This window comes from Phyllostomus discolor, chromosome 4, assembly GCF_004126475.2.
Source record: "Phyllostomus discolor isolate MPI-MPIP mPhyDis1 chromosome 4, mPhyDis1.pri.v3, whole genome shotgun sequence".
Classification (NCBI taxonomy): domain Eukaryota; kingdom Metazoa; phylum Chordata; class Mammalia; order Chiroptera; family Phyllostomidae; genus Phyllostomus; species Phyllostomus discolor.
The window spans coordinates 51,159,439-51,182,203 of NC_040906.2; the positions used below are offsets into that span (position 1 = coordinate 51,159,439).

Sequence of the window (22,765 nt, forward strand, 5' to 3'; positions counted from 1 at the left end):
TCAGTTGCTAAACAATATTATTTAAACTTGATTTCAAAGTAACAAATGGTGTAAAAAATTCAGTAATAACAAGGTTTACAATGAAAAGCAAGTCTCCCATCCCACCTTTTTCTAGTCTGACTCCAGACTTAACCACTTTGAACTGTTTTGTTTCTGTTTCTGGTCATTGCTGGAAGCCATGCCAACTGTAGTTTACTATATTTGGATTGTCTGTACACTTTTTTCCCGGAATTAATAATTTTCTATTCTAATTTGGACCAATTATTTTCTTAGACATGTAATTCAGTTGCCATTGTCATATTTCTTTTTATTGGAATCAGTTTTAATGTTTCTTGTACTATGCTCTTTGATTTCACCTTCATGCTGCTAAAATAGATCTACAAGTAACTTCATCAAAAAGTGTGTGAAGTAAGTTTTCTGGTTTCTTAGATTTCCAAAACCACCTTTATTTTGCTCTCACACTTGACTAATAGTTTGGGTATAGGATTCTAGGTTCACAATAATTTTCCATCAGAGCTGTGAAGACATTGTTCCACTGTCTTTTAGCATGAAGTACGGCTGAGAAGTCTAATGCTCTTTAAATTCCCTCTCCTCTGCCAGGCTTTTCCCTCTGAAAGCATTTATGATCTTTATTTTATGCTCAGTATTTTGAAATTTAATAATTTGGCCTACATGTGGATCTTTTTAGGTAAGTGGTATAGTGCTTAAGAATGCAAGTGAATTATACTGCCTGGGCTAGAATCCCAGCTCTGCCACTTAACTATGTGACCTGAAGCGAAATAACCTCACTTGTAATACTGTGTGTGTCAGAGGGTTATGAAACTGAGATGACTGATGCAAGTGCTTAGCGGATAGCAAGCACTCAGTGGATGTTCGCGATAATGATTTAATGTTGCTCAACCTTCAGCGAGCGCTTCTAATTTGAAGATTCATTTCTTCATTTCTGAGGAATTATCTTCTCATTCTCTGGTAATGTCCTTCTGTTTGCTTTTTCTCTATGAAATGAAAATAAGCTGGCTATCAGATTTCCCATATTGACTTATCTCTCCTCTATTCTCTTCTCTTCTATCTTTTCTCTTTTTGATGTTCTGGGAAATTTCAACTTTGTACCCCAAGTTTCTGCTGCTTGAAATAGAAAAATCATTGAAAATTTCTAAGAGCTCTTTCTTATTCATGATTTTTCCTTCTTCATAGTAGGAAAAATCCTACTGTTTTTGTTTCATACATACAGTATCTTTTCCTTCCAATTTTTATTTTGAAAACATAAAAACATACAGAAAGGTTGAATCACACAGTGAACACCTGTAATACCTTCCACCTAGATTCAATAATTTAAAATTTTTTGTCACATTTGCTTTCTCCTTCTGTGTGCGTGTGTGTGTGTGTATAAATTTGTCTTTTTTATGTAAGTATGCATGTGTATATATATCCCACCTACACATTCTTTTTTTTCTGGACCATTTGAATGTAACTTGCAGATGTCATGACTTGATCCTAAATGTTTTAAGAAAACATGAGATTCCTAGGGATAAAGACATTTCTCCTACACCAGCGATTCTCAACCTTTTTCATCTCACGGCACACATAAATTGCTAAAATTCTGCAGCATGCTAAAAAATATATTTGTCGCTGATCTGACAAAAAAATAGGTATGATTTTGCTTCATTCACCCTGGATTCTAGGGCTTTAATCTATAGGTATACAGCTGATCTTTGAACAACTCAGGATTGAGCTGTGTGGGTCCACTTATACATAATTTAAAATTTCTGTGTTTAAGTGGATGTGCACAGTTCAAAAGTCAACTGTATATCTGATCCACAGTTGGGAATCTGCATATGCAGAGGACTGACCTAAGATATATGTGGATTTTATTATTTGGGGGGTGGGTGGCTTTGTTAACCCATGTTGTTCAAGGGTCTACTGTTCTCACCCATCTATACATAGCATATGTACAAGAATATGCACTGCAGCAGTTTGTAATGGAAAATATTGGAAACAACCTAAATAATAGGGAACTAGTAGAGTAACTTATGGTATATCCATACAATGGAATACTATGTAGCCATTTAACAAGATAGTTCTAATGATCTTCAAGATACTAAGTTTAAAAAGCAAGTAAGGGAACAATATATGTGGGAGGTTACCATATGTATATGATATATAAAAGATATATACATATATGCTCATTTATACATATATCTTTGAAAAATATGCAAGATATAGGAAACAGCAGTCGTATTCCCTTTTGCTTTTTTGTACTACGTGCATACTAATTATATACAGACAGCTCTGCCTAAGTAAATGAGTAGATTAAATACACTGTATAATTCCACTGCAACACATAATAGAAGAATGAAATGTACATTAAAGATGTAAACCAACACGGAAACACAGAAAAGTTGTAGATGTTGAAAGCTGAAAATGTTGAAGAAATGAGGAGCTTCAAGCCATATTTCAAATGAGGCACACTTTCAGTCTTTATAATCAAACATCCTTTTCCCATACCTGCTCCTCTAAGGTCATAAGAACAAGAGGGCAGTTGGTGACTGCCCATTTGTCTGGTGACTGGAGTAAATGTTATGCAAGTAAAGTATTTTCTAGATGGCGAAGGGGGAAAGCCACTCTTATGAAGAGTCTAGGAGCCAGAATGCTTAAGACTTGCTTGTCCTATGTAATGGAAGATGAGATTGAGTGGAGAAGTCGGGAGCCTATAGTCCTGGCTTTACCAAGAATTCACAGGTATAACCTTAAGCAAGATGGATCTACTGTCCATCTATAAAATGAGTGTAGACCCCAAAAGACAAAGTTTAAAAAAGCAAATGGGTAATTTACATCAGGGAAACAATTTCACAAAAACATGGAAAAATATTCAAACTTCCCAATAACCGAAAGGAATATAAATTTGAGATTTTACACCTATTAAACAAAAGCAACATCCCAATGCTTTGAAATCCTATTAAAGCCAGTATACACATTCATATCTATTAATTTACAAGCTATTCTAGAAAATATGGCATATTTACATAACTGAGCCATAGAGATATTCCTAACCTTTGATTTAGTAAATGCATTTCCCAGGAATTTATCTAAGGGTATGATTTAACAGATACAAAAATATATATACACATAATTCATTTGAATGTTGTCTATTATTAAAGGAACCCATAAATGGTTTAATGTGGGCAAATGAAGATGAAATATTGTACACCTGAGAACTATTTTGAACACTGGACACATGTTAAAAAGAAACTACCATGTGCAATGTATATACAGAGATAATATACAAATGTAAAATAATGTAGTAAATAAGGGTACCTTATTTAATCAGTATTTAATATGGTTAAATTGGTTTTTAAATTTGAACAATAATTTAGGAATAAATTTAGGGAATTAAATCATTTGACTGTAAGGTCTATGATTCTAATCATTCTGTTATGGTGTTGGAGGCTTTGCTGCCAACTTTCTTCTAGTGGTCAAGGACAGTGGTGGATCACATCAATCTTCAAAACAGACAAGGTTCTGGTACAACAAGTTGGAGCTTCTGCAGTTAAGAGGCAGTCAGGGACATATAGGTCCCCCCCCCCACACACAAACTAATTCATGTATAAACTATGAGTTTTGTGTCATTTATAAAAATGCTTTATTTTAAACATATACCACATCTACACCCCCATCTGAGTATAAAAAGCTTCAGGAGAAAAGATGTGAAAAAAAAAATAAGATCTTAGAACAGGGAGGGAGCCTAGAGAAGATCATTCTAGTATGACCTCATTTTACATATGAAAAAAACTGATGCTCAGAAGGGAAGTGTGATATTACATGTAGAGAAAATGCAATTTGGAGAGAACAGGGTAAAAATTAAGGGTAGAAGAGGGAAGGACAGTGCAGGTTAAGGCAAGTAGTAAATACAGTAGATACTATATGTGGATGATAAAAGGGGTAAAAGCTACTACTAGAGGGTGGCTGTGTTAGGTTTCATACAGTCCTATACATCTATCCTGGTATTTAATTGCCCTACATAAGGTGCAGATCTAACTACCAGACTTTACCCATCTAACACCAAATGAAGGTACATCCTTTCAAGTCCCAAAGATTAATGCTAAACCAGATCTTTATGCATGAACTGAGCATAGAATATTGCTGGGAAAAAGTACAGAAATTGTTATCATGTTGGCTTTTACTGGTTTCTACATAAAAGTATGATGAAAAGTAATTTGTTTAGATGGTACTGATTTCTTTCACCTCAGAGTGCATCTTTAGGTATCAACTGTGAATTTTCAATAAAATTCCCTTTCGGGGGAATTCAAATAAATTCCCAAATTCAAATAAAAATTGAAAATTTAGCTAGTTGAGATGGAAAACAGATTGCTTTCACAGTTTCAGGAAGGATTTTACTGGAACTAGTTTATCTGTAACACAATGTGTACATACATATCCTTTCTCAGAAATCAACAAGCCTTATCTATATATAAATTTCTGCGAACTTCTACAGCAATTTTGAGGAAATGGCTTAGTGTCCTTGCTTTGCTGCTGACCAAAGCTACTTTGTGTCCAGTGGGTACCTGTTACGTTGCTTATCCTATGTTTGACAGACTTTACTGATGGGAAGCTGATACAAGGACAAGATGGTACTTGTCCAAGTTGGGATTTTGCCTTAAGCATTGAAGAAATTAGATTTTAAAAGTAAAGTTCAGCCCTGGCCAGCGTGGCTCAGTTGGTTGGAGCATTGTCCTGTGAACTAAAAAAGGTTGCAGTTTCGATTCCCGGTTGGGGCATGTATGAGAAGCAATGGATTGATGTTTTTCTCTCATAACAGTTTCTCTCCAACACCCCACCCCTACAGCCCCATCCCTCTAAAATCAAAGAACATGTCCTCAGGTGAGGATTCAAAAAAAAAGTACAAGTTACATCCCATTTTTTAGATTATAAACACCAAACTTTTACTTTTATGATTCTGTGTCAAGCAATTTATACTCCAATAAAAATAAAGTAACACTGTATTAAGCAATTTACCCTTACTTTGGTTTTCTTATTAGACTTCAACATCTTGGTAATCTTATAGCAAATCACAAGAGATACACACCTCAATTTACACAGGGTATATTTCAATCATGATGTGTAGACTGGATTTCTAGAGGCTGATTTTTATCTTTACCTTATATTACTACTATTTATAAAATGTTTATGCTAAAACTAAGCTCTAAATTATCTTCCACTAATATCTGATGCCAAACATTTAGGTTTTAGGCTGTATCTAGTTTCCCTTCTCTCTCAACAAGTGGTTAAGAGGAGTTTGGTTAAAACAAATCTATACTAGGAATATTTCTATTTAGCAAAATCACATAGGAAAAACAATTACTAAAAAAGATCTTAAAGAAATGTGTTTTAAAGGTGCCAGATGTAAAATCTTAGAAGCACAGGGTGGGAAGAATAATAAAAGCTTAAAACAAAGTTTTTGACAACACTGAAAAAATTTAACCATAAGTATTTAAGAATCATATCATCACACATTAACGTATCACAACTAAGCATTTATTATACTATTTAAGAAGGGAAGCAATTGCAGTGGTATTTCAGAAGCTGTATCTTTTTTAAAAATGTAATATATGTTCATAGACTCTAAACAGTATTTTAAAATATACAATCTCTCCAAAAGAAAATATTCGACTAAAGGTAAGATAGATAACTTTTAATGTAAGTAAAATGTTACAAGATTTAAAAATTAAAGTAACCATCATATTTTTCACAACACAATGTATAGAAATTTGCAGACTCCCTGTACAGTCTAATCTTTACTCTTGAGCAAGGCGTTCAATCACACGTCGATAATCTTCCACAAGTTCCTGAAAGCTTTCTTCCAACTGCTCATGTTGCATGCTTATTTCTATTTGGTTCATCTGGTTTGTCAGCTCTTCTGGTCTGAGACATTTTCTCATTTTAGCAAGATCTCTCTGCTTTTTCTAAGCAACAAACACAATTACTGGTTAGTCTAGGAAAGCTGATATGTTTATATTCTTAGAATATTGTCTCCAATGTAAAAAATAAAGAGTGGTGGGAACATGCCCAAATTTGCCCCATACAGTTTTCTTCTTAAAGAAGCCTAAACATAAAGTTAACCATGAATTACAAGCCTTCTAAAAGGGGTTGACCAGAAGACCTGGAAATTGTGTCAATAAAGGGTAAGTATAGGTATGTGACTAACAGTCTTCTCTACAAAGCATAAAAAATAGCTGGCCAGTGTAGACACTCAAATATTTCTTTAATAAATAAAGTACATTAACCAAAGACAACTAAGATTAAGCACTATTATTCTTCATCTCACTATTCAATCATATAAAATTAATTATATTAATTTTAATTCCAAGCTGGTTTCTTCCTGACACTAATACTCATTTCTAAGTTCCTTTTCTCAGTGATTTATGGACCATGTATCAATTTTCACATGCATTGTTGGAAGAGTTTCAGAAAGATAAACCAAAAACTGTGCCATTTTAACCATTTATTGAGTCTGTACTATCCAGATATGTCTATCTTATTAACTCCCACCCTGTTTTACTGAGAAGGAAACCACCATGCTTAGGAGTTTGCAGTAGGGAGCTGGTGACTTTTAAGCAGACACTGTGTCAGAACAATACTGTGTCAGTAATGCTGAGGATGGGACCAGAGGACCACGTTAGCAGCTAATGAAAGAATTCAAATGAGAGATGATGAAAGCCTAGACCAAGTCAGTAGCGGCAGAGATGGAGGAGACCTGGAAGAAAACATTGGGTGATGTGAGGGAAGAAAAATGAAGAATGACTCTGAGATTCCTGGATGGGAGATCACATTTTGCAAGAGAGGATCAACTGTTCTAGATTACTGCATCAATCCTCTTTTACTAGAGTACATATTACAATAAAGAGCTCACTTTACATAGGGATCAGAAATTATATATATTGACTCTGTAATCCTAACAACCCTATGAGACAGGTACTATAATTTTCTTCAATTGATAAATGAAGAAAAAAAGGATACACAGCATAAATAACTTAGAGGTAGTAAGCTGAGAATGCCAGGATCCAGACCCTAATGATCTGGTTGGAAGTCTGTATTTTACTTCCTATATCTAACTACCTTTCAAATGACAAAAACCAAAACAAAACAAAAAAACTCGTAAAAAGTAAAAAACAGTATCTTAAATCTACCCTAAAAACAAATAAATATCCCTTAAAGGGAACTCAAATAATTTTGGAATACTGTGCACATGTATCGTGATTACTACTTTAAAAAGCTCAATGTTTAAGCTAAATTTATAACCACACACTTTTAAAACAAAGTGACAATAATGCTTGAAGATACATCTATACTGAAATAAGATTATCTGACACTACAAAAAAATTAGGTTGACACTGGATCTAAATTGGTGGAGCTAATTAAATGAGGTTGCTACTATAATCAGAAAAAAATTAACTTCATTAATATAAGATGCCCCTCTAAAGAAGTGCTTCTCAAACTTGAATGTGCACACAGATCCCTGGGAGACCTTGTTAAAATGCAGATCTGATTCAGGTCTAGAGTGGAGTGAGATTCTACATTTCTAACAAGCTCCCAGGTTATGTTAATGTTGCTGATTTACTAACCACTTTCAATATTAGTTCTAGAGAACTGATGAGAATTCAAATGTATTGTTCTAAGGCCAGGAAAGAGTGTATTTCTTACTCTTCAATAACGTGGATGGTAAATCCTTTGTTTCTGCTATAATAGTGATTTTGGGGGGAGGGGGTGTGTCAAGAGGTTAGTATGATTGCATCATATAAAAGAGCACCAAACTTTAGGAAACAGTTCAGGAACTAAAGAGAATAGCATCAAAAATGTATTGTGGTACGCCCTGGCCGGTGTGACTCATTTGGTTGGAGCATCAACCCATAAATCAAAAGGCTACAGTTCGATTCCCGATCAGGGCACATGCCTAGGTTGTAGGTTTGGTCTCTGGTCCAAGTGCGGACAAGAAGCAACTGAATGATGTTTCTCATATTGATATTTCTCTCCCACCCTTCCCCTTTCTCTAAAATCAATGAGTATGTCCTCAGGTGAGGATTTAAAAAAAGATTTATTGTAGTGTATGATAGGAATATAAATGATTTTTCTAAATTACTAACCAGTTGTAACATTTATTAGGTAATCTAACCCCACTGCTTGAAGATGCTTCCAATCATATTAAATTGTTAAATATTTCTAGACTATCAGTTCTGTTCCAAATAATCTATAGAATTAATCATGTGGCTGAAACATAATGTTTTAAATTATTATGCTGTTTTATAAAAATATTTTTATTTATTTTTAGAGAGAAGGTAAGGGAAGGAGAACGAGAGGGAGAAAAACATCAATGTGTGGTTGCCTCTCGTGTACCCCCCACTGGGGACCTGGCCTGCAACCCAAGCATGTGCCCAGACTGGGAATTGAACCAGTGACCCTATGGTTTGCTGGTGGGCACTCAGTCCACTGAGCCACACAGGCCAGGGCTGTTTTCAACTCTCTAAGGGAGGTGGCTTCCCCCAATTTATCTGCCCCTTCCTTAAAACCTTCAATTTCTTCTCTGTCAATTTTTTTCAGATGGATGTCAGAATTAATCTCTACTGTAAAATTGTAATTGGTATGGCAGTAAATATATAAATTAGATTCAAGACCTCTAAGTAAAAAATAGTTGTAATAACTTCATGGAAAAAATATAAAGCTATATACATAAGTTCCTCATGAACATGTAAGCTATAGTTCAATTTTAAAATAATTTGAGGTATAGTTTTTGTTAATCTTTAATATTCCTTAGACTATATACTCTATTTTGTAGATTACAAATTAATCTTTTTAAAAACGTGTACAAAAAAGAACTTAAAAAGACTGATTTAGGGAACACCTCTATCTAGCAAAGTAACATACATTAGGATTACAAATGAAATACTAAAAGGCAGAACTCATTAAGATTGGAATAGACATTCTGTAAGATTCAGAATTTTCTCCCTCCAAAAACAAAAACTTAATTCCTTCATGGCTTAGAACTATTGATAATTTTAATTTAGAAAAATAATAAAATGTGGCATTAATGTCAATTTATTTGTTAACATTTGGCTTGTATATGAATTCATTCACAGAAAATAATCATTTCTTCTTGCCTAGTTTTCACAGGTTTTAAGAGGGTTTACAAATACAATCTCAAAAATGCTACCAACTCTAAAATTTCCTTAATTTCCACCCCCTGAAGTAGTCTGTTTTCTGAAATATAGAGATAAGGTTCTTTTCAAGAACTTTAAAATGATAATGGTATGTAAGCATTTGAATTCCAAAGACTTCTAAAAAAAAATCTTTAAAACATGCACACTGTACAAGTACTGTTATTTCTTTCTGTGTAGTTCCTCACTATGGAGCTCTGCATTTCCATTTTACAGAACGGGAACCTAATACACAGATGTTCAGTTATCAACAGACACACAATCTGTAAAAGGTGGAACTAGACCTCAAAACTGAGTTTCCTGATTCCAAACCCAATGATATTATAACAATGATTCTAAATTTTATATTTGTAAACCAATTAAGAATTAAAATATGCCTATGAAACAATATACAAGGTTTAATGCTAAAACCTAGCAGCTGCACAAGTTTTTCCTTTTTTTGGTCAAATTGTTCAAATTTATCTTTCCTTGAACACCTGAAAATTACTTCTGTTCTAGAGATGGGAGGTCTTTTTGTGTGCTTTAAAAAATGATTCTAGTTAATACAGGCTATTTTTATATCCTCTTGGCATAGATCCAAATGAATTACATTGTTTAAAGAACTTTTAAAGTAGGTACAAGTAATCCTAATGTCTACCTAAATTTTTTAGTGGGAATATGTGTTTAAGCTGATATGTAAACTTGATCACTCAAATAAAGGCAGCACAGAATTGATGGATTTTTGTTATCAATAAATAAATTCATACCTCAGTAATAACTTACAATCAAAATTATAATTTCTTTTCATTGAATACATTAAAGTAAAAATGTAAATTTTACACTTCAAACTTTCTCCATTAGGCAGCCATACATGTTAGAGGACCTAAAAAAAAATTCTAAACCACATTCAATAGTTGGCAATGTTACTTCATTCTTAAATGTAATTCTGCATTTGGAAATGCTGTGATAACAAAGTACATGAATATCAGCTTAGAATGACAAATTGGAGAAAATCATCTGCATACATTCAACAAGGAAATCTTACCACTCCCCCCATACCTACAGGGCACTAAACTCAGTTTCTAGGCGTTCCCACAGTTCATGGGAGGCTTCCTATCGTAAGCGTTGTGGCCTTCACACCAGAGTGGCGGAGAAGAACCCTCAAGCTGAATGCTGAATAGCTAAATTTATTAAAAAGTACTTTGCTATAAGTAGGGTTTGAACACATATCTAAAGAATTTGTAACTGCTTAGGAACTTTAGTGAAAGGATAGTGATAACTATTTTGGCTGTGAAGAACCTGAAGAGTTTAATAACCAGTTTTTGACTGTATTTCAGGTAGATGAAGTTGCTGGATAGGTGGAGATACTTAATATAAAAAATCATCACCATTCTTTAGAGTAGAAAATATTTCATTTATGAACTATACAAATTCCCATCAGTTGGCATAACTTTATGAATACTATTTACACTCAGAATTCATCATCCATCATTTGTTAGTCTGCCTATGTAAAAGGTCACATAAATATCTCAGGTGTTTATTAATTCAATAAATTATTTTACTGTACTAAAAACAGTTTTAATACTTATATGTTGCCATGATAACATCTAATTATACTGTTCTTTATACCCAAATTTCATCATAAAGAAAATTTCTAGCCAAAAATTTATTACTTAAAAATGAGAACCTTTGGAAAATACTATTTCTACCAACTTTCTGATATTTCTGAAGAGATAAACATCAAAGAATAAAATGCTATTTCAGACAATTTTTGGGAAGAGAGACCATTATAATTTATCCTGACCTGTTATATGGAGATCATAATATAAAAAATTAATCCACTGAAATGCTTATAAAATGACTCTATGAAGAACTATATATATACAAATTCAAGATACAATGATTATTTTTGTAAGTTATTTTTATATTTTTATATTCAGAATGTGATATGTTTGAACAGAATTACAATGACAAATTAGGAAATACAGTTGCACTGAAGAGTAACATGATGCTATAAAGGAAAACAGTTGGGATTCAATAAGGAATAGTATGACCCAACACACCATCAACATTCACAATATTAGCTCCATAAAGCAGAATAAAACTTGAATTAATGTAGAAAAATCAAAACTAAGTTTACTTGATATATTACTCATTAGTTATTTAACTTTCTCCTTAAATATTAAAAAGACATTCGAATTTGTCATTTTATGTTCCAGCTATTGTGCTATATAAGCTTACAAGTATAGTGTACATAAAAGCAGCAACCACATGGCATGTGCTCAATAATTATTTGTTGACTAAATTAACAAATATTCTTCCTAATCACTTACTGCCCTGCTGCAACTATTATAAGAAATCCCCTGCCCTGCCTGATGTGGCTCTGTGGACTGAGCACCAGACTGCAAATCAAAAGGTCACTGGTTCGATTCCCAGTCAGGGCACATGACTGGGTTGCGGACCAGGTCCCCAGTTGGATGTGTGCCAGAGGCAATAGATCAATGTATCTCCCACACACCAATGTTTTTCACCCTTTCCCTTTCTCTAAAAATAAATGAAAAAATTAAAAATTAAAAAAAGAAAAAATTCTCATGCACACAAGTTGGCATGGATAATAGCTACCTTAATAATGGTCAAACCTGATTTAGGAGGGGAAATATTTGAGTAAGAGGAAAATATTGGAGATGACAAAAAAGGGAAGGGAAGGAGCTGGAAGAATGTTTAAAAAAAATAAATAATATTAAGTTGCAAGTTCAGCTGGGGTATAATTATAAATGGTACAAAGGCTATATACATAGGAAGGCAAACAGAATATACAAGAGGGGACCCCAAAAATCCTGGAATTTATTTATAAAAATTGTGTATTTATTCTTACATGTTTAAACTTCAATGCTCAAAACAGTTTCTGAACTTGTCAATTCTGATGTAATTTTTTGTTTCACCTCTTCCACATAGCAAAATATTTCCCTTTGAAGAATTTTTTCATCCAGGGAAAGAAAAAATAGTTGCTTGGGTCTCGAGATCAGGTGAATAAAGAGGGTGAGGCACAGATGTAGGCATGGGGTTCCTGCTGTTTTTGGTCAAAGACTGTTGAACATTCAGGGTGGTGTGGGCAGGTGCACTCGTAAATCACCCATCTTGAAATGGACAAACACATTGTAAGAGTCTTCAGAAAAAAATCCATGGAAGCTGAATGCAGCCTCTCACAACAATGTCAGCTAGTACACTGATACAGATGGGTTCCTAGAATACTCATGTAGGAGCGGAAGCCTGTACTACAAGGGGCCCGCCATCCAGAAGATAATTCTGTTTTTTTTGGAGGGTCCCCTGTTGTATATGACAAATAGGAAGACAAGAGACTTAGAAAAAACTAAAGGTAATTTATTAGGCAAGAGTCTGGACATTTTTAAAAAGATACATACAAATCACAGAAAAAAACAACCATGGGCACTACCCTTGGGGTTAGTTTTTAAGTGAATGAAAAGAGATTTACAGTTTACATTGGAAAATTATGACAGAATTCTTCTAATTGAAGGAATATTTTCACTTTTGTAAAACTTAATTTAGCAAAATGATTTGGGTTTTCCCAGGCACTAGTATTTGCTAGACTTTCTTTTCCATCTTAAACAGGGACAAAAATATAACAGTTAAGACCCCTGAAAGTCCTACCTTATATGGGCTAATTAGTCTTCTTTTAATATCCAATCTATAGCTTCTGTATTGTTCAGCATCACTCATGTCAGTTACCAGTAGTCGAAGAATTTCATAAACCCGTCTAGCATGTTGCTAATAAACAAAACAAAAAAAACCTGATAAATTCTTATTGTACAAATAGTGACACTTTCCCAAAAGAACACAGAATATACTGACTATACGTCATGGTCCAGGAACTGCACCAGGTACCATATCAAAAGCAATAAAAGACAGTCTCTGCCTTCAAGGAGTTAGCAGTCTAGTGGGTAACACAAATTGTTGAGGTATAATTAATTTAATGACAGGAATATGCATAAGGTATTATGGTCACATAACCTGGGAATGAGAGAAATGTTAGAAAAGGATTCCTGGGGGAATCCTGAGATGAATCTTAAAGGGAAGGGAGCATGCCATTCCAGAAAGGAGGGCACAGTGTGTGTATGCACATGCACACATGTACATACCTGCAGAACAGAAAGAGCTGGACAGTGCTGGAGCACAAAATAAAAAGCACGGTGCAGAAGTAGAACAGGGTTGGAGCAAGAGCAGAAAGCCTTATATACTGGGTAAAAGAGCTGGGCTCTTCTCTAGTAGGTGACAGAAATGGGAAAGTGAGCAAGGTGTGCAAATTTGAGTTTTAAGTAAAGCATTCTCTCAGCTACATAGAAATGGTAGCAAAAGGAAGGGCAGGCAGACCAATTAGGAAACTGAGCTATTAAATCAGGCAAGAAATAATGAGGGCATGGACTGAGACAACACAAGTAAAAATACTAAGGGAACAAGAATTCTAAAAATACAGAAGCGGAAGGATTGGCTGTGGAGGAGGGTGTGGAATGACAGTTTTCACAGTCTAAGAGATTTAGGAGGCAGAAGAACATAAATCTGAAAAAAAATTCTACTCTAAAGGTATGCACTTAAGCAATGTCAGTACATAGGCAAGAGTTAAAATTGTAAGCCTGGTTTAAGATCACCCAGGGAAAGCATACACAATGAAAAGGGGAGAGGTCAGAACCCTCTAGTGCAGTGACAGTTAAAGGGCAGGCAGAGGACAGAGAAATACTAGAATTAAGAAGTTTGTATCCCTGAAGCCAAAGGAGTAGCCCACAATTTTTGTTTGCATTGTTTCACTTACATATTTATTGGGGGTGGGAGAGAGATTGGGTATAGGTAGGTTGGGAAGATGATACTTGAACTTTCTTGGAAGGAACACCTGGACTGAGCCTGAAAAATGAATACTATCTGGCTAGAGAAGATGGAGGAACAGGGGAAGGGGTTATCAAGGGCATAGGGAATAGTACACATATGTAAAGGAACAGAAAAGAAAGAAGAAGTAGCACAGCTGGGAAATGGCAAGAGGTTCAGTAAAGCCAGAGCATGTAAGAAAGTGGTAGTGAGCTGAGGCTAGCAAGGTAAGCAGCAAGGCCATGATTATGATGGGCTCATTTTAAAAAATGTGTTCATATTCCTTTTCCTTTACAATCTGAGCTATTATGCCCTGGCCAGGTGGCTCAGATGGTTGGAGCATCATCCCATACACCAAAAGGTTGCAGTTTTGATCCTCAGTTGGGGCGCTAGGAGAGGGAACCGATGGACTGTTTCCCTCTCATATCAATGTTCTCTTCCTCCCTCCCTCTTTTCCTAAAATCAATACATATATCCTCAGATAAGGATTAAATAAATAAATAACAAGATGAGTTATTCTCATTAATAAAGGTTTAAAACAGCTGGAGATATTGGTTATTTTTAAAACATATTTTATCTTAAAGCCAGGAAGACATTACAGTGTTTTAATGCAGGTGAAGACAGAAAGTTGAGTTCATATTAAGCTGTTTGGGTCAGTGATCAGAAAACTTCTGGCATAGTTTTAGAGCTCAGGAGGAAACTAAAGATTAAAGATTTAGATGAGATCTCCCAGGCAGAAAAATTAGAATGAAAAGAAATGAGAACTGAATAAAGAACTTATATTTAGGAAGCATACTGAAGAGTAGAAGAAGCCAGTGAAAGTATCTCAAAATAGATGCCCAGGGAGTTCTGGGGTTATCTGGTGCTACTGGAACTACTGCCCCTACCTCTGCGGCTGATCACTTTCAATGTCACACTCTGACAATTAAAACACAAATTTCTACCAAGTTATAGGACTGATTACCAATCACAGCAGTCCTATGACTATGGAGGAAGTGGAGGACCCTGCAGCAAACAGTATGTTGGTTATAACTACACACATCAAGCCAATCTGTCCCTCCAGACATGATGTAGCCACAACAGCCACACACCTGGAGGATTTTCCAGCCCATTCAGGCATATATTCCAACTACACCTCAGCCATTCTATGGAAACAACTTTGAGGGTAAGCCACCTTTATTAGAAGAATTGGGTATCAATTTTGACCACATCTGGAAAAAACTGTAACAGTGGTACATCCATTAAAAGTAGCAGATGGCCCTGGCCAGGTAGTTCAATAGAATGCATCTCTCTGATAGCTAACGATATTGAGCATCTTTTCATGTGTCTCTGGATTCTCTATATGTCCTCCTTGGAGAAGTGTCTGTTTAAGTCCTTTGCCCATTTTTTAATTGGGTTGTTTGTCTTCTTAAAGTGGAGTTATGTAAGTTCTTTGTATATTTTGGAGATTAAACCCTTGTCTGAGGTATCATTGGCAAACATGCCAACACTGTAGGTTCAATCCCTGGTCAGGGCACATTCAAGAATCAAGCAATGAATGCATCAGTAAGTGGAACAACAAATCTATGTTTCTCTCTAAAATCAGTAATGATAACAACAACAACAACAACAACAATGTAGCAGATGGCAGCATAATGAATGTGACTGATCAGGCAAGACCTGTGGTTTCACACTTTGCCTTTGGAGTCATACTGTTACTGGCTAGCAAAATCCAGTCTGCCCATGTATTGGGATTAGTGCAACTAGTTGTCTAGGAATGCTTTGCTTATTAAACTTAATAAGTATGACAGATGTTTCATTTGGTTGTGTAGCAAATGTCCTTGGATATCATCTTTTTCCCATGATCCTATTTTCCAGCTTTTAGTGATAGATATTTTGTTTGTAAGGAATGGTAGGTGTCATTCTCACTGCTGGAATTACTGGATGGTATAGTTTTTCTGCTTCCAAAATTTTAATTTCTGCATGAGCCAAGGAAGGACAGCAACTATTAGTAGCAAATCCTTATGCTTTGTGATATGGAGTCTTTGCCTTAATTTCAGTTTTTTGAACTGAATTTCTCTGGGATGTGAATATCATTGGACCAAATAACACAAAATGGACTTCAAACTCAGACTGAACCGGCAACTGCTACCGTGCAATTCTCATGCAGGTCTAATGTTTGTCTATTGGAGCAATGGAAGTAAGCACGTATTTTTTGTTTGTTTTCATAGAACATTTTATATTGGATTTACCTGCAGTACAATTAGTTTTAAGTATTTGTGCTTAAACAGATGAAAGTGTTATTTCTTTCCTGTTCCTGCAGCCTTTAAACAATACCTTTTCCTTAAATTATATGTTTTTGATAGATTTTTATCAACTGTAGGAAACTAACCAGAGCTGATAATCTTTCCTAAAAACAACCCAGTCAACTGTAAAGAAGACCCAAGACCTACTGAAGAAATATTTTTCCAAGGATCAGGGAAGAAAAATCACCTACATTCTCAACTCAGAGGCACTTCAAACAAAAACATGATCCTAATGTAGAGTTTAGGAGTTTGCACCTCAACAATTTGACATTCCTTTATATTACACCTTAGGGAATTTTTGCTAAAATTCAACAGTGGAGAAATTCACAGTCTGCCTCATTGTAGATCTGAAATGTTTAGATATTAGCAGTAACTAAACCATAGTGACCTAGACTGCCCACATTAATGCTCATAGCTGGATCTTCATGTTTCCCAGGAAAAAGAAAATGACTAACCTTTTTGGAGAAAAATATTTAAAATGTACCCTGACTGGGTGGCTCAGTGGATGGAGCACTGACTGCAAAGCAAAGGGTCACCAGTTTGATTCCCAGTCAGGGCACATGCCTGGGTTGTGGGCTGGGTCCTCAGTAGGGAACGTGCAAGAAGCAACCACCCTTTCTTCCTCCCTTTCCCTCTCTAAAAATAAATAAATAAAATCTTTTAAAAAATATTTAAAATGTCACAGTTTCAATATTGCAGTTATAATGTAAAGTGCATTTGATGCTTATTAATTAAAATTTTCCCAATTAAAAAAGATCACAATGGTAAGTAGAAAATCAGGACCTGTAGTGCCTTAGAAGCCAAGGGAGGGTAGGTCAATAGTATCAAATGTTAGTCTGTATTATTGGAAACTCTTCATTCCACATACTTTCATAATCTAAATCCTACCCAACACAAACCTGAAATACTTTTGTTTCCCCTATTTACGTAAAAATAACCAATTCCCTCCTCTCAACTCCCATGCTAATTTTTCTTTACCTGTCTTAAGATATTTACTACTTTAGCCCTCGCTGGTATGGCTCAGTGGATTGAGCGTCAGCCTGCGAACCACTGGGTTGCCAGTTCAATTCCCAGTTAGGGCACATGCCTGGATTGCAGGTTAGTTCCCCAGTAGGTGACACGCAAGAGACAACCACACACTGATGTTTCTCTCCTTCTCTTTCTCCCTCCTTTCCCCTCTGTCTAAAAATAAAATAAATAAAAAACTTCTAAAAAAAGGTATTTACTACTTTAAAGTTGAAATAAATATAAAGTGAAAGTTAAGTGTTCTTTTTCAACCCTGCTTTTTGCCAAAACCACTGCCTCCGGGGGTATTATCTACTTTAACAGTTTTGAAAAAGATTTTCTTAAAAAACAAAAATAAAATCCTACTACCCATCTGTGTTCTGCATGTTACACTTAATATCAGTTATTTTCCCATTTTATTAATGAGGAAATTGAGGCACAGGAGGTAAATTAAATTGCCCTAAGTCTTGCACAGAGCAAGCCAGAGTCACAGTGGTATAGCCAGATTTGAACCCAGACAATCTGGCTTCACAGCCTGTAATCTTAACAATTGTTATTCCCCACATAGGTATTCTTAATGTATTTGTAATATTTAAGTTATGTACTTAAATACCTTATTTATTTTGAACTTCTGTTGTGCCTGTATTGCCATATCTTCATTGAATCCTTGCATTAACTTTTCCCGGGAAAAGCAAGGCAAATCTTGACAAAGCTTCACAAGTACAAAGTCTCTTAATTTCACATAGCTTTTGGATGGATCTTCCGCTAAAGAAATAAAGCAGAATAACTTCCTTTACCCAACTCAATATCTCTACCACTTGCAATCTCAATATACATGCTAGGCTAGAAAGGCAGATTTTCTTAAAACAATTTTACAAAAGTTAGTGAGAAAGGGTTATCCCTTACAAATCAAATAATAATACTATGAACTTTGCCAAATAAAGTTATAGGTGCAAGTCCATATGCAAAGACATATGAGGTCTGTCCAGAAAAAGTTCAGCCGTTGTTAGCATAATCAGAACAGTTTGCACAACATCTGTATAACCTGGAAGCCAAGGAGAGTAGATTGGAATGTGCATGCGTGAACAATGACGTCCTCCCTGTACTAGTCAGTGGGAGTAGTAGATGCCATTGAGTGAGCATGTGTACTTTGTGGCTGTCACATTCAAAATAACTAAGCAGATAGAGCAATGAATCTGCATCAAATCTTGTATTAAGCTTGAACATTCCTCCACAGAAGGTATTTGGATGATGTAAAAGGCTCTCAGGGATGATGCAATGAGTACAGTGCAACTAAAAGTGTGGCACAAATCCTTCAGAGTTGGCTGAGAATCTGCTGAAAGCGATCCTTGTTCTGGAAGGCCTGCAACAAGCAGAACACCTGAGAATGTTAAACACTTACAGGCTGCAATGCACAGATTGGCGACTGACAGTGTGAGAACTAGAAGGTGATCTCAGGATTCTAAAAGCTACTATGTCCGAGATATTGACACGGGATCTTGGCATGAAATGTGTCATGGCAAAATTCATTCCACAGCTTCTCCTACCAAAGCAGAAGGAATACCACGCTCCAGTTGCTAATGACTTGATTCAAACTACTACCAATGAACCAGATTTCCTCAAAAAGGTCATAACTGGAGATGAATTGGGGGTCTAACGCTATAGGATCCTGGAACAAAGGTTCCCATAGGCCTTCTGTTTGGGATAACAACAAAGTTATACCAACAGAAGTTGCCAGGTTCTCTAGGCCTGAGGAAGGTGCAGCAAAGTCACAGCAAGATCAGATTATGTTAACTGTTTTTTGTTTGTTTTTTTTTTGACTGGGAAGATGTCTATCAAGAGTACATCCCTCCCGGCCAAACAATTAATGAAGAGTACTATCTCAATGTTCTTCATCGCTTGAGAGATGCAGTATTACGAAAATGACCACAGTTATTGGCTCCTGGTGATTGGCAGCTTCATCGTAACAACATGCCTGCTCACGTATCACATCCTGTGCAGAATTTTTTGGCAAAACATCAAATCATCCAAGTGACTCAGCCCCCCTATAGCCCAGATTTGGCACCCTGTGACCTCTGGCTTTTCTCAAAACTAAAGTCACCTTTGAAAGGGAAGAGATTTCAGACCACCAATGAGATTCAGGAAAATATGATGGGGTAGCTGATGGTGATTCCAACAAAGGATTTTCCATGGTGTTTTGAACACTAGAAGAGATGCTGGGAGAACTGTGTGAGATCCCAAGGTACCTACTTTAAAGGGGACTGAAGCATCATTGTCCTATGTATGAAGGTTTTTGTATCTTCAATAAATCTTTTTCATAGCACATGGCCGGATACTTTCTGGACAGACCTTATATGTTATTTGTGAAATAAAAGCCACTCCTTTCAAATGTAAATTTTTTGACGGATGCACTTAGTTTTATTTTCAATTGAAGTAGCTGTATAAATAAGAGATTCCGTTTTGGATAATCAATTTCAGTTTTGAATATTTTCTGGTATCTTAGGATTCCAAAGCTCAATTTATATAACTTCCTTAATTCAATAACCTTTATATTCTGCTATACCTCTTTCACTTAATTAAAAACAATTCTTTCTTATGCAAAAACAAATCTTTATTTAGAAAAATGAGAATATGGTTTTGATCCTTTTTCATTGTATCTGAATAGCATAAATCTTACTTTATGTTTGTCTATGATATTCACATTAGACTAAGTAATGGACAAGGAAAACATCAAAACATGATGGGTAGAAAGAATACTGCACAATCAGAGAGCATGGGTTTGAGTCCCATTTTTGTCATTCACACGTGTAGGACCTTGGACAAGTCACTTCACTCTCTAAGTCTTCATTTTCTGATCAGTAGAGGGCTTTGAAATAAAGAATGTTAAAATCTGAGCTAACTCATAAATCACAAGACTTAACATTATTACAGTATCAATAATACTCTACAAATTACTCAATGCAATCCCTTTCAAAATCCCAGCCAGCTCTTTTGTTTGTTTCAGAAATTAACAAACTCATCCTAAAATTCATATGGATATGCAAAGAACCCAGAATAGCCAATACAAACTTGAGAAAGAACCAAAGTTGGAGGACGCACATTTCTTAATTTCAAAACTTAGTACAACAGTAATGAAATTGGTGTGGATAAGGATAGACATGTAGATTAAGGAATTGAATTGACAGTTAAAAATAAACCCATACATTCATAGTCCAGACAATTCAATGAGAGAAAGAAGTCTTTCAACAAATGATTCTCAGACAAAGGGATCACCACAAACCAAAAAATGAAGTTGGACCCCCTTTCCTCATACCATACACAAAAATACACTCAAAATGGATTATAGACCTAAATGTAAAAGGTAAAACTATAAGAACTCTTAAAAGAAAACACAGGAGTAAATCTTCAAGCCTTCTGGTTAGGCAATAGTTTCTTAGATAACAAAACCAAAAACATGAGCAACAAAAGAAAAAATAAATAAATTGGGCTATTATAAAAATTTAAAACTCTTGTTCTTCAAATGATACCACTAAGATGAAAAGACAAACTGTGCAATGGGAAAAATATTTTCAAGTAATATGTATGAGACTTTTATCCAGACTTCTTACATACAAAACTTTTATAATTCAGTATGACAACCCAGTTTTTAAAATGGGCAAAGGATCCATATACACATTTCTCAAGAAGATATACAAATAGATACAAAAAGATGCATAACATCACTAGCCACCGGGAGATGAAATAAAAATCAAATGAAAGACCATTTCATGTCCACCAGAATAACTAGAATAAAAAAGAGAACAAATATTGACGATGGTGTGGAGAACTGAAACCTCATACATTCCTGGTGGACATGTAAAATGATACAGCCACTTTGGAAAATAATGTGGTAGTTCCTCAAAAGGTGAAACATAGTTCACCACCCTCTCCGTAATTTCTACTCCTAGGTATGCCCACAAGACATATGCAAACATTTCTGTTGTCAAATGTCATGATCCTGGAAGAAACAAATCATTGATTCTATAAAGTCATACAACTGAGATGTATTCAAATGCTATATACCTTAAGATACTGACATCCTCAAATGGAAGATGGTACATGATACAAAGAACTGTTTTCTAGTATTTTATTTTAAAATTAAGTTCTAAAAAAAAACCAGAAGAAAATGGGTGGCAATTACACCACAAATACCTATGTATCCTGTAACATAGGCCACCAATGGTGAGTTTTAATGATCACTATATCTTGCTCTATGTCAAAAACCATCTCAATATAAACAATACCCTGAATTGCAAAGGGAGATCCAAAGTCTGCTAAAAATCCACAGTTAAAAAAAATTTACAAAATAATGGAGAAATAGGCTATTGAGATGACTGAAGAGTAGAAAATTCTACTTTTTAAAAGGAATAGGTATGGAACCTAGGAGAAGTATCTTAATGAGAAGAGCTGATAAGGCATTTTTAGTATTTTATAATGCTGAGAAATGTTCATGCTGAAAGTAAAGGCTGATACCCCAGTTTTCAAATTCAGAAGTCCTTTAGCATGTTTAGCCTTTTCTCTTTAAAGATTTCAGTTTGCAATGAATAAAGGCTACCATTATTGATGACTCTTCACTGAGATTTAAGAAATAAAATTCTTTATCTGCTAATTGGTGCTAAGTATCAAGGACTTTATTGGTTGGAGCAGACAGAAGAAAGTGGTTAAAAGGCTTCACAGAAACAACCCCTGCTGACACATTACCCACTAGAGAAGACAAAGACTACTTATGTGAACTCTAAATCTCCAGATTAAAATCACCAAAAAGAATCCAAGCTCTGTAAGTGAACAGAAGCTAAACAATTTTCAGCTTACCTAAAAAGTGTTATTGTTTGTATTGTTTCTATAATTTTACAAGTCACTAAGCTAGTGAAGATGTCAAAAAAACTTTTGATATAAACTAACTTTAATAATGGCTACTTTATCTCCAAAGCTTCTAAACCATTCTACAGTAATAGGAAAGTCAGATAAAAATATAATTCAACTCTACAAACATGGAACTCCCTTTTAAAAACAACACGCTTTCCCTCTAATTTATTAATCTATAGGATCACTTCAAAATCTGTTTTTGGGTAACTTGAATTTTATTTAGCCTGGAGAAGCAAAACCACTATACTACATGAAAAAGGAAGACACTAATAATCTACCTACTAGCCTACTTATATTCTTAGTCCCGCATCCAGTATATTTTTGATACCTTTTTTTTTTTTAAAGATTTTATTTATTTATTTTTAGGGAGGGAAGGGAGGGAGAGGGGGAGAGGTAGAGGTAGAGGGGTAGAGGGAGAGAGGAAGAGAGGGAGAGAGAGAGAAACATCAATGTGCGGTTGCTGGGGGTTATGGCCTGAAACCCAGGAATGTACCCTGGCTGGGAATCGAA

At 35.2% G+C, this 22,765-nt stretch overlaps 2 protein-coding genes and 1 pseudogene across 4 annotated transcripts in view; 2 read left to right on the forward strand and 1 right to left on the reverse strand.

Moving 5' to 3' along the window:
• The window catches only part of SLC25A12 (solute carrier family 25 member 12), a 172,976-nt gene that overhangs the window by 6,754 nt on the left and 143,457 nt on the right, over nt 1-22,765 (forward strand). The window lies entirely within an intron of this gene.
• HAT1 (histone acetyltransferase 1) overlaps nt 5,511-22,765 on the reverse strand; it is a 42,031-nt gene continuing 24,776 nt past the window's right edge. For 2 of the 3 annotated variants that reach the window (XM_028510369.2, XM_036023293.1), the window contains exons 9-11: nt 17,964-18,115; nt 12,855-12,971; nt 5,667-5,960 (exon numbers count right to left, since the gene is read on the reverse strand). In XM_028510369.2, coding sequence (XP_028366170.1) covers nt 5,793-5,960; nt 12,855-12,971; nt 17,964-18,115 — 437 coding nt within the window. In that variant the 3' untranslated portion in view covers nt 5,667-5,792. Of the gene's footprint in view, nt 5,961-12,854; nt 12,972-17,963; nt 18,116-22,765 lie in introns of all 3 variants that reach the window. The other variant, XM_028510368.2, reaches the window with a different exon arrangement.
• On the forward strand, nt 14,772-16,426 carry LOC114495191 (annotated as a pseudogene).